Source organism: Mycetomoellerius zeteki, unplaced genomic scaffold, assembly GCF_001594055.1.
Source record: "Mycetomoellerius zeteki isolate Tzet28-1 unplaced genomic scaffold, Tzet1.0 scaffold386, whole genome shotgun sequence".
NCBI lineage: Eukaryota > Metazoa > Arthropoda > Insecta > Hymenoptera > Formicidae > Mycetomoellerius > Mycetomoellerius zeteki.
The window spans coordinates 5,228-18,111 of record NW_017257377.1 but is presented as its reverse complement, the minus strand read 5'-3'; the positions used below and the strand labels follow the sequence as shown (position 1 = coordinate 18,111).

Sequence of the window (12,884 nt, the reverse complement as noted above, 5' to 3'; positions counted from 1 at the left end):
GCACGCACGCACGCATATATGTATATATATATATATATATATACACATACATATATGTGTGTGCGTGTGTGTGTGCGCGCGCGTATGTGCGTGTGTGCGTGTGTGCGTGTGTGCGTGTGTATGTACTAAAATTCTTCTTAAGACTCAAGGTTTTGAAAATCTATATTTTAAGAACGATCGATAAAATTGTCTTGTTGAATTTTTTAAGAAAAAACCTTTTTCCGATATGCAGCTATAAAACAGGATTTGGCAACATCAAGCTAGTTGCATGCCCCATCGCATTGTAACAAGATCAACCGTGAGCTGCACACACAGCTGCACCCAAGCTATCGGAAATAGATTATCGCGCAAAACTGGAGACTGTACAGGATTACTTGGAATGCGATATGCAGTTTATCACTAATATGCCATTTCCCTCATTAGCATTATGATTCTTTATATTCCACAACACACATATATTTACAATAACATACTATATTTTAATAGGTATGGAACATAGTAAATTATATATTTGTACTATTATTTAAAAAAGATTATATTTATATTTTTATAATAATATTATTTAATTTATTTAATTTATAAACTGTATTCATATTAAAACGTATATTCTCGAGAATATATCATAAATAAATACCATAAATATATTTATTATTACTTATTTATCTTTGCATTTCCTCTCTACATTTTTAATGCATTTTAATTAAGTTGTGACAATATGTGAAATTATTAATAATATTTCTTTGTTATAATAAGAGTTGTTGTCAGAAAAATTAAATTAAAATTTCATTTTACTTTGTTTACATATGTCGTACTGATATTTGTAATTACAGGAATGAAACCGAAAATGAAGAATCATTATAGAGCGCATCAGTTGTCGGTCTGGCTGCGACTCGTCCCAGAACTTCATCGTGCTGGAATGGAGGATGTCGATTCCAGGCACAACTTGTTCCGTGGCCATAGCGACCCCAGTCTATACGACGGCTTCGTGAGACCGGATCCTCTCAGCAGGATCAGCGAAGAAATCAAAAGGAAGAATCTTAGCACGGATCCACCAACCACGACGGATTATAGCATTACGACATGCGTCAGCCTTATTCCGGGCACCAATCTTCAAAACGTCCATAATGCCAGCACCGACACTTTAGCTAGCTTAGACGCTGCTGGGTAATTATCAAATTAATAATAGTATAAAAATTATCTTTCCAAACTACTTTTAGCCTACCTTCACCTATTCGAGATCAATATTTTTACGCGATAAATTCCAATCGGCACCAACTAAAAATAACATAACATCTTTGCTATGTTATATTTCGTTGACTGAATTATGTCACTTGAGCGAATTTATGAGTCAATACCAATTCTAATTATTTATTGAAATAGCGCACATTTGCAAAGCATACGAAACAAATCGTGTCATAAGTGAAATAAATATTAATTAAAACGAAAATCAAATCTTTCTCGTAGCCCTAATTATATTTTCGTAAACAGCTATGACACAGAAGCGTCACTATCGGAATACAATTGGTTAGCCAAAACGATTCTAACAGCATTATACCATGCGATTGTAAATCCAGAATATATCGTTGCCGTTGACAAAATTCTCGGCCTTTATTCCTCTGCAACATGCTTAAAAAATTCAGCAAAACTGAGTGCCGTTAACAGCGTAAGCTGAAGCGCACTCTGCTCTTTAACTTGTTTCGAATCTATCGGCAGTTCCCAACATGTCACTATATATCATATGTTCGACCAGTAAAACTTTGCCCATGAGAAAATGGCAAGAGACGAAACGTCATTTCGTAGCCACAGTTTCGCAGGAATATTTCAGAATCATGAAAATTGCATCGTATGGGTATTCTCGACGTATACGGTTACCGGGCAACTGTGCTTTCGTTAGAAAACTCCTACGCTATCATAATAGCTTTGGAAATAAAATTTGTTGCAAACTTTACCTTAATAGAATTCTAATTTCTATCATTTAAGTAAATTATCGTTTATCTAAATGATAAAATTATTGTTTAAAATACTAAAACCTTTTAATTTTTTAAGTCTTCTTTACGAGAAATAAAATGTATTGAATCTTTTTTTTAGCATTGATGTATTAATTAAGAAATTTCTTATATATACAGTTACGCGGCGTATTCAACAGCTTTGAGCGTGACAATCGCGATCGGCTGCAGCTTGCTGATCTTAAATGTCCTGATATTTGCTGGCGTTTATTATCAAAGGGATAAAACGCGGCTTGAAGTTAAGAGTCTTCAGCAGCAACAAATGTTGAATCAACAATGTGGTCCCCGTGGTTTCACCGAACTGAAACAGCCACCACCTCCGCATTCTCATTACGCAGGTGGCGGCCAAGTGATTGTAGATGTCGAAAATGAAATGTTAAGAAGGTATCGAAATGTTACTTTCTTATTATTTATTTGCTATTTAATATGTTGATTATATTATTATTAATCACTAAATTAACAAACCATAAAATAATATAGATTTATTATTAGGTGTACAAAAAAGTTCCCGCGTTCAACTTTAAATAGTGCTAATAACGGTGTATTTAATTTCCGCGCCCAGTTATTTTTCCATTGATAAAGTTCACCTGCATTTCAAAAGTTATATAGCAATTTGCAGTTACACAATTAACTACATTTTTAGTTTGTTTGAAAATGAACACTGAAAAAGTGCATATTCGCCATTGTATGTTTCATACTACTTTCATCACGGAAAAATCGTTGCTGAAGCAATCAGAATAATTTATGAGATTTATGAAAACAATATTGTGTTAGAAAGAACGTATTAAGATTGGTTTAAAAGACAAAGTGGTAATTTCGATTTGAACGATAAATAGCGCTGCGAAGTATTCTTTCGCCGTGATATACTGTTTAAAAGATGATAAAAAGTGATAGATTCGGAAGGAAAATACTTTGAAATCTTTGATTGAAATCTTTGTACCGTTTTTTTTTATTAATAAGTATATTTTTGAAAAACCATAGAAACTTATTTATACATCTAATATTTTGTAGCAAATTTACTGAAAAGGAAAGACAAAAATATCTGTTTTATTAATATAAAATTTCATAACTTTTTAATTATGCTTATCTTTTTTTTTTATTTATTTCTATTATTACAGGAATGTAATGAAAGGTCCTCCTAACGATTCTAGCGTTCCTTTTCAAGGCCAAGGAACTCATACACTGCCTCATCAACATCATTACCAAAAACAGCACCAACAGCAACATGCTACACTTCCTCGAACTTCAGTCATTCAAGACATAAATACGCAAACTCAAGTAAGCAACTTTTAATTTGTCCTTATGTTGCAATTGAAAAATATTTATACAAAATGTATATGAAATAATATAAAATAGTAAAATGATAAAATGTTTTTTGGGGAAAACAAAAAACTTAAGCAGCACACAGTGCTTACAAAGCATTAAAAAGTGTTAAAAATGTATGTAAGCGCTTTCCTTAGTGCTTTGTACCAAGCGCTGTTGTGTTACTTGGGAAGTTTGTATAATTTTTCAAATTATCAATAAGATTTTTTTTTTAAATTAAGAAAATTTTATTGTTTTAGTTAATACACAACACAACAAACAAAACGTATAGTTTAACACGAGAAATATAATTTTCATTTATTAAAATAAAGATTTCAATTATACATTATTATATCTTATAAGTTATTAAATTAAATAGAATTTGTATTATTGTAAAATACAACGAACTTGACTGCTTTTGCAACAGGAGAAAAGATTTAGCTAATTTTGGAATTAAATTTGGAATTAAATAATACTAATGCAAAAACAATTAAATTTTAGAATAAGTTATTAAATTAAACCGAATTTTTATGATTTTAAAACATTTTTATTACTTTATTAATAAAAAATTTACATACTACATTAAAAAACACCACATTTAGTTATTTATTAAAAAATACATGGTTTTTTCTTTTTTATGTCTATTAAATTTAAATGAAAATCAAACATTAAACAGAGGAAAAATTAGCAAAACAAGTTTCATGAAAATAATAATAAATTAAATAAAAAAATTAGTCCCCCAAAAATAGGTTAGTCAGGGAATACAATTTCAGTTACTCATATATACAGGGTGTTGGTTAGGTATGTTGCCATACTCAACAGAGCGATTCTTTGGTTTATTTCAAGTAAAAAAGTCCATATAAACATGTGTCCTAAACGGCTTAGTTTCCTAAATAAAAAAATTTAAACGTGTAGAAATAATCTGTTTATTCCAAAGAAATACAGCTTGAACTATTCAAAAACTAGTCAAAAACAGAAAAACAAAAAAACAAGCTTCAGTTCTTCTGATGAAATGAAACAATTCGATGAATTGTTGAAAATGTCCATCTTGCGATTTTGATGGACTGAAACAATTTGGTTCGAACACGTATGTACAAGCTAACTGACCCGCAGCAACATCAGAACTGAAGTCTATTTTTGATTTTGTGACCTTGACTTTGACTTTGTCACTTTGTTTACGATTGTGTGAATGGTAACTCACGTGAAGCAAGGCATATTTATGTAGGAAGATATCTCCAACGCAATTTACCGTTTCGTCAGACATTTGCGAATATTCATCTGTATTTCGGAAACTAAGTCGTTTAGAACACATGTTTATATGGACTTTTTTACTTGAAATAAACCAAAGAATCGCTCTGTTGAGTATAGCAACATATTTAACTAATACTCTGTATATGTATATATAAATTAAATTATTGTAATAATTATTACTGCTGTGTTATACAAAATTCTTGAAACCACAATAGTAAACAGTGCAACTAATTCAATTTATTATTATTTTATTCAAATTTATAATAAAGTATTTACATAAAGAAAATATCTAAAAAATATAAAACACTACAGAGAGGGTTACGTACATGATACAAGATTAATATCTTCTAGGAATATACATAGTATTTTCTCTAATAAAGTACATTGCGAAGTCTGTCAAACTTTTCAAACTTAAGTCTTAGTCTCTGAGAGAGTAAGATATAATAACGTATAATCAAAATTATGATCATAAAATACGAGACACCGTTGCTGTCCTGCATATATTATATACCTAACCTAACTTTAGAAACTTCTTTAATGACATTACGAAGTGTGTTGTACCCTAAAAGCATAACGAAATTTTTTATCTGAAAATAAATAACTAATAATGATTATAAATAATTCGGAATCGATATAAATTAAAGATAATCTCCTTAACACTTTAAAAATATTTTTATAAACTTTATAAGGGTGTTTCATGAGGAAAGGTCAATATCTTGGGAGGTGATAGCATCGATCATTTTAAGCAAAAATGTTCATATGAACATATGTCCTGTTTTGAACGGTTTCCGAGATAGGGCGATACAATATGAACTAGGGATGTGCGATCTCGATTCGATCTTCTAAAAGATCGATCTTTTTGCAAAAAAAGATCGATTTTTTAATCAATTCGCAAGGATCCGATTTTAAGGTAGATTCATTTAATAAGAGATCGATCTTCGAAGCGTAGGGGTGAATTCGGAAATTCAAGATACAATATATTCAGATATATCATTTCATCCCTGTTGCTCACCGAATATTAAACAAGGATAAAATGATATCTAGACCCAGGTGAAGTTTCTTAACGCAGTTGGCAACCCTGCCCTATAGTCTGTAGTTGGTTGGCGACGTTGGCGCCCCCGTGGTTGTTGTACTTGTTGTGATATTCTTAATTTTTGAACGGCGTAACAGCGCGTTCTGATTTCCAAAGTTGTAATATCATTACTGTGCCTACACTGCTTACGTTTACATGTTACCGGTTAACATTAATCGGGTTTAATAATTTCTGTAGTTACAACTAGTAATTATTAGTGACATAATGTATAAATAAATGCTAGTTAAATTTTAACTTATAACACCAATTGACAGTTGTTATAAAACCGAATTTAACGTTTATATACGATATTTCACCGATTTTACGTCAGTTGATTTACGTCAGAATTACTACAGATTACGTCAGATTTACTACAGATGTTAGTTTAAATCTAGATTTTTAAATTATATATATACATATACATATATAAAATTATTCTACTCAGAGGCAAATCAAAATCGTGTTTTAATTATTTTTGTTGAATTTATACGATCTCAGTGAAAAATGACAACGAAATCAATATTGATTCGACGCTGAAATCATCAAATTGACGTCGATTCGACATCTATTCCATTATCATATCTCACTGAGATGTTACTAAAAAAATTTTAATTGAATCGATCTCCAATAGATCGATTCATTCAGCTTCGATTTTTTAGTAGATCGATTTCAATTAATCCGATTCAAGATCGATTCAGAGATCGATTCAATTAATGGAGATCGCATATCCCTAATATGAACACTAGGAAGCTACTTTCATGCGATCTATTGAAAATCTTGAAAAATACTCTCCGATTAATACTCTTCGGAATTCTGCATGTAGGAATGCGTCAATGATATTCTCTAATAGCAGTAGAGGCACTACCATCGCAGAAGCCGTAAACATATCTGCATATTCAGCATGTGTGAATATGTGCGGCATTTTTGACAATGCTTCTACGTTACACACAACACTGACTGTTGTGTTGATTGTAACATTGTAAATGCTTAACAGTTCACAGCGAAAACAGAAAATAAACAGCGACGCCAAAAGAAGTAAGTGAACTAAAAGAAGTGACAATATTGCATGTCAAATTCGCCCTATCTCGGAAACCGTTCGAAATAAGTCACATGTTCATATGAATATTTTTGCTTAAAATGATCGATACTATCACCTCCCAAAATATTGACCCTTCCTCGTGAAATACCCTGTATATATAAGTATGTACATATTTTTTATAAAATAGTTCTAAGAAGTAACTATTTTTCTATTTTTCAGGGTCCTCCAAACGGATCCATCCATTTGACGGTTCCACGGGCTCCTCCACCTCCCAGGGCAAAGAGTCCGCCAGAAAACCAGCCTCTTCTGCAAAGCGCGACGGTATCTAGTCGTGTATCGCAAGCGACAATGAGTGAAATGCGAGTGTGATGCTTGGACCCCCCTCCGAAGCCAGTCGTCCCAGATGTCCTCACGGCGTCAACCTTGCTCTAGGCAGTTCGCCGCGGACCTGTTGAAGTAGTTTGGGATAGCTACTGACATTTCGACGGGTCGACGCAGGATGTCCCAGGGAACGTGAGCTCCGGACGAACGGAGGGGGGTGCTGGAGAGAGAGGTTCCTCACAGCTGAGGGATGATCGAGCCGAGATTGCCAAGTTTACCGAATACGAAAGAGAAAGCCCATCGAAATACGCTATTATGAATTTAAAAGGACGGAAATTGCATCCTGAGCTAAGAAAATATAAATTAAAGATACATTTCAAATCCATTCTGCAATTTTACAAAATTCTTATGTATTATTCAATTTTAAAAATATAAGGTTTGACATAGTTTGCAATTTAAAAGATATGTAAAAGGTTTTTGAAGAAAGATCCCAAGCAAAACGACAAGTTCATATCAAAATGCCATTATATCAAAATGAATCGTAAATGATTGATAAGTGACTTTTAGCTTCTGAGCGGATAGAGGCGGAGTGGCCACAACACTGCATGTAGAATTTTTTTAAAACCTTGTTCTGGAGAAGGAAAATAAAAATATTGCGCCCAGAGGCCCAGAAGTGTTAAAGTTAATTATTTTTACATTCCTCTATCTCATAAGAGTATAATTAATGTAAATCTAATTAAAACATAATATACTAATAAAATATAATTGTAAAATTAAAAAATTTTTTGTGGGTATTCTGAGCACTCCACTTATCAATTTGCATAAACTATCCATCTACTTAAAAGATTAGTAATCATTTTGGAGTCATTTTGATATCATTTTTGTCATAATGATTTATGTTTTGCTTGAATATCTTCACAGTCTTAATATCATTAATTTAGCCTCAATAAACAAAAGAAGCAGTACAAATAAACAGCGCCTTGCTTAAAATCTGACTTCGATATTCGGTAGACTTTGGTCTATATTTATGGAAATACGTAAGAAAGAAAAATAATAGTAAATCAAGTGATCATCCTGGATCAATCGAAATTTCAATCAAATTTTGTGCGAAGGAATCAAAACGACGCATTTCGCTAATTAGTCGATAATGAAAAATCTCTAGTCGTTAAAAGAGACAAGAAAAGTGGTGGACGGCTCAATATGAATCGACGGCGATGAAGATGTAAAAAAGAAATACTCTAGCCACTACAGTGTTAGATGTTCCTTGTACATAACATGAATTTATATATATATATATATACAAATATATATATACCATAAGAACGCCAAAGTTTGCTACTTTCTAAGAGAACTGTATATGCATAACGCGTATCATTTATTATTTTGTTTTCTGGTTGGTGTGTTGATATCCACGCGTGACATCATGTTATTGTAATGTAGAATATGGGAATGAACGTATGAAAACTATTTTGAGAGCATAACGAGCGAGCTTGTTCATTGATTAGGATGGATTCTTTAATTTGTTAAACTTTTAGTCTTCGAATCATTTTAAATCTTAATTATTCTCTTGTGAGATATTCTGTATATTTAATTATATATAGAATTTTCTTGTAAAACCTTTATTTATTTAATAAATTATTAATATGGCTCAATCAGAATAAATCAATAAATAAAAGAAGGGCTACGAGTCAGTTACAATATAAAGAATATTTAATATTTGTACAAACGTTTCGACGCCGATCGGATCATTTTCAATATAAACACAAATAACATTACATAAATTTTAAATTAAGAAGCGCCATAACGGTCAGAACGTTAAGATGTTGAACTATTGTAAATTCATTTAAATGAATTAATTTCAGAAATGATAATTGCGTGCCGATATGGTTGTCGGACTTTCAACGCAATCAAATCTGAAAATATTAATAATCCTCCCAAATTCCCCAACTTAAAAACTGTAATAAACTTATTGCGAAAAATAATGCCTCGGCCGGGAGTCGAACCCGGATCTCTTGCATTCCGTGCGAGCGTCCTAAGCCTTTAGACTAAGTGATATTTTTTTAAAAATGCCGCCTGATAGTCGAGGATACATGTGTTCTCTCCAATATATCGTATCATGGTTTACCTTTACTTACTATATATGACTTAGTTAATTTTGCGTTTTTCTCTCAACGTCTGACTCACATCATTACGACAAATCAAGATAGTAAATTTTTAAAAAATAAGATGAAATCACTTTTACATCAGTCAAATAATGCTAATTTTACATATGGACTACACACATCAAATAATAGGGAATACGGAAATAACCGATATGTTTTACTGGATACTGTAATCTGACCAGATACTCCGACAATTTATGTAATGTTATTTGTGTTTTCATTGAAAATGACCCGATCGGCGTCGAAACGTTTGTACGAATATTAAATATTCTTTATATTGTAACTGGCTCGTAGCCCTTCTTTTATTGATTTATTTATTTATAAAGGTAAAATTCTACTCTTAACCGTACTACAATTGGGATTAACATGAAAGGAAACCATCGATGTAAGCGATATCGCTCGTTATCGTTGCTCCAGTTAATGCGACTGCCATGCAGGTGGCTCTATTGCGAACATATGTATTGCACATATGAATTATGATACATGATACGCACATAGCATGATCTTCGTATCCTCTCCGTGTACGCGTATCTACACACATATGTGTTTTATATATATGTATAATGAAACCGGACAATTTAAATCATTGTCATGGATGTTTCTAATTTTCTTCATTTCTTCCAATATATTTGTCTCTTTGTACTAAATATGAACTACTACAAAGCAACTATAGCATTGTTCATACTTTCATATCTTTTATACTTCCTTTGAATTCTTAAAATTTTTACAGAGTGATAAATCTTGTTAATTAACGTGTTTTACATTCAAACGTGTCATCCACGACGTAAGTCGATTTCCTTCGGAACTGTTACCCTTCTTGCAAAACACCACGAAATGATCCGATGTATTTAATTATGTGGTATAGATTCTTCAAAGTTTAACTTCCATTGAATACATATATACCATAAGAACATCGGATATATGGTATGTGATTATCTTTTTTTGTATAAATATATATATATTATACAAAATATATAGGTGTAAAATAAAGACTAACGTAAAACTATTATGCGTAATACACTGCCACAAGACTCCAAAAATAACATGGAAGGGTCTCTCTCTCTCACTCACACACACACACACACACACACACGCGCGCGCGCGCACAAACTGTAATTCTTTTCATATTTCATGAAATAATAAATTTACAAAATATTATTTATTTAAAGATATTATTAAACGAAGTATACGTGCAGAAATGAAAACTTCAAATGGTAATTTACTAATGAAACTAAATTTTTTTTGTTAATAATTTATTACCCTTTTCTTTTACATAAAATAAATTTATTAAAGTGTTTAAAATTAAAAATAAAAATTGAAAGTTTAAAATTTTTAATCTTTAAATTTGAAGATTAAAGAAATTAATAAAATTTGAATGTTACGAAAATCATCTTTGCAAAGAATCATATATATCAATAACTCGATAGACGAAAGTCAAAATTTTGTACATATACATCTTTGCTAAATCCGATGTCAAAGGCTGCATTTTGCTTACTTTCTGAGCAAAACGAGACGATCGCGGCCACGAAGTGGCTTAGTTAACTCCTGAAATCCTTAAATCTTTGGGTCCTCATAATCAAAGGATCTTACCGTCCTAGAAGGATCTTATACTTTTGTAATTGAACTAACTCAAGTTTATAGAGCGGAAAGATCCCAAATTGGCTGCAAAAACACCTGCTCATAAAACGTGGATGAAGGAAGAATGTAAAAATATCTTGGAGCCGTAATGTCTGACAGAAATAATGGCAAAATGATCTAGATGCGTTCGAGATTGGAATTTTGAAAAAAAAAAGATGAAAACTACGTCATATCGCCGAACGTAAATTTTAGCAACACTCGCAAGCGTAAAATAAATGTGTGGGCGTTGTACGATATCATCATCAAGTACGGGACAATCCGAATATATTAAAGATTAAGGAACAAAGCTGGTACATAGTAATTAAAAAAGAGCGGAAGGAAAGTTAGGAAAAGAAAGAAGACGAGAAGAAAAATACTTCGGACAGTTAAGCAGATGTTTAAGAAATTTAAATAACATATTATATATATTATACACATATTACACATTGTAATAAATTATTATATGACGGATATTATTATATTTATGTGAGACCTTTAGCTCTCTCTGGCCTCGCGCTCTCCTAGAACGATACCTCGATTATACTTTCCGGCCGAGGGCGAGGCTACCTGTTATGTTTAATATTTTGTTGTCAAATTGTAAATACATAACGATATACATGGAAATGTTGACTACTTGCTACATTTAAAGTATCCTTATATATAATCTTTTCCTTTCACTATTTTACATATGTATACATACATGTAACTTTACATATGCATGTATGTAATATATATGCATATATTTTTTTAATTTTCAAAAGTTATTGTAGGAATAAAAATAAAGCAAAATTTGAATTTTATAATTATTGCCCTATGTTTATTAAGTATTTTATTTTTAAGAATATAAGGCTCTTTTACTTGACAAGTAATATAATTGAAAAAAACGTAACGTTTTTATTACTTTGAATGAAATACATAAATTTTACCTTAATTATCAATTATTAATTATAAAATATGGACTAATTAATTTTATAAAAAATTGTCAAATGTCAAAAGTTAAAAAGTGCAGTTTTTAATCCTGTGTCTGCAATTATATTTTTATTCTCTTCATGTAATTTGAGTCGTTTTTTATTCAGCCAAAGTTTCTTTTATTGTTTTGTAAGGCTTTAAAAAACGACTTACTTTTTAATATCTCTGAAGGAGAAGGTGATATTATGGCCAGTTTATATATTAGTTTATATACTTCCCTTAATATCTCCGCTATAATACATATACCCAATCCTAATGATTACTTATGGAATTATTTGTTCAGTACTCACCGTTACATCATGACGCTAATATATCAATACTCAATAGCCAGTACTTATAACGCATTAGTACGAGTAGTGGTGAAAAGGTTTGGCGCGTCAAAACTAACCTCCTCCACGTCACCTCCGGCGCCAGGGGCGTGGCCTAGACGGGACCGTCTGGTAAAATGGAGGGGGGCTCTGATTGGTCGGTGGATGAAGGATAGTGGTAATAGGATAATTTAATGGTGCGTTCTGATTGATTCGCTCTATAGTTGCCAAAGATCAGATGGCTCCATACCTTCCCACGGTGATTGAAGAGGGGAGTGGTAGAGGATCTCCTACAAAATGGTGAGTGAAGTCCGAAAAAATGGTGAATAGAGATTGGGAAACATTTTTTTATCGTGGAGAAGGGAACAAGGTACGAACAGCGGAGATGAATAGCAGGTAGTTTTATGTAGAGTTCCTATACTAAGAATCTGGCCAATGTTGATCTGAAGCAAAATGGTGACAATACTTACTGCTGCAAGCTACGTATGAATATAGAGTGTTTGCGAATTAAATAAATTAACGTGCCTCGGTAAATTGATTTAAAGCTTAATTGATATAAAGAGGTAAGGTTATATATTATAATTTTTTGATTGAAAAGAAATTGAAAGAAAAAGGCAAATGTAAAAGCATTATGAATTAGAAAAATGACATTCTAACCTTTTTAAAATAATTTTTTAAATAATTTGATTTATTAGTTGAAAATTTATTACTATAGAAAATGACTGGTTGTTGTATAGTTGGATGTTACAATAGCAGTGAGAAAGGTTTTTCCATGAGACGTTTTCCATCTAATTTAGAACGGCGAGCATTATGGTTAGAAAAAATTGGAAGAAAAAA

At 31.7% G+C, this 12,884-nt stretch overlaps 1 protein-coding gene across 1 annotated transcript in view; it reads left to right on the top strand.

Moving 5' to 3' along the window:
- NLG-4 (neuroligin 4) overlaps positions 1-7,331 on the top strand; it is an 88,158-nt gene extending 80,827 nt beyond the window's left edge. Inside the window, exons 7-10 of the mRNA XM_018453473.1 lie at positions 831-1,164; positions 2,127-2,390; positions 3,125-3,284; positions 6,890-7,331. Of these exons, the coding sequence (XP_018308975.1) occupies positions 831-1,164; positions 2,127-2,390; positions 3,125-3,284; positions 6,890-7,039 (908 nt within the window). The 3' untranslated portion in view covers positions 7,040-7,331. The remainder of the gene's footprint in view (positions 1-830; positions 1,165-2,126; positions 2,391-3,124; positions 3,285-6,889) is intronic.
- The last annotated feature ends 5,553 nt before the right edge of the window (positions 7,332-12,884 follow it).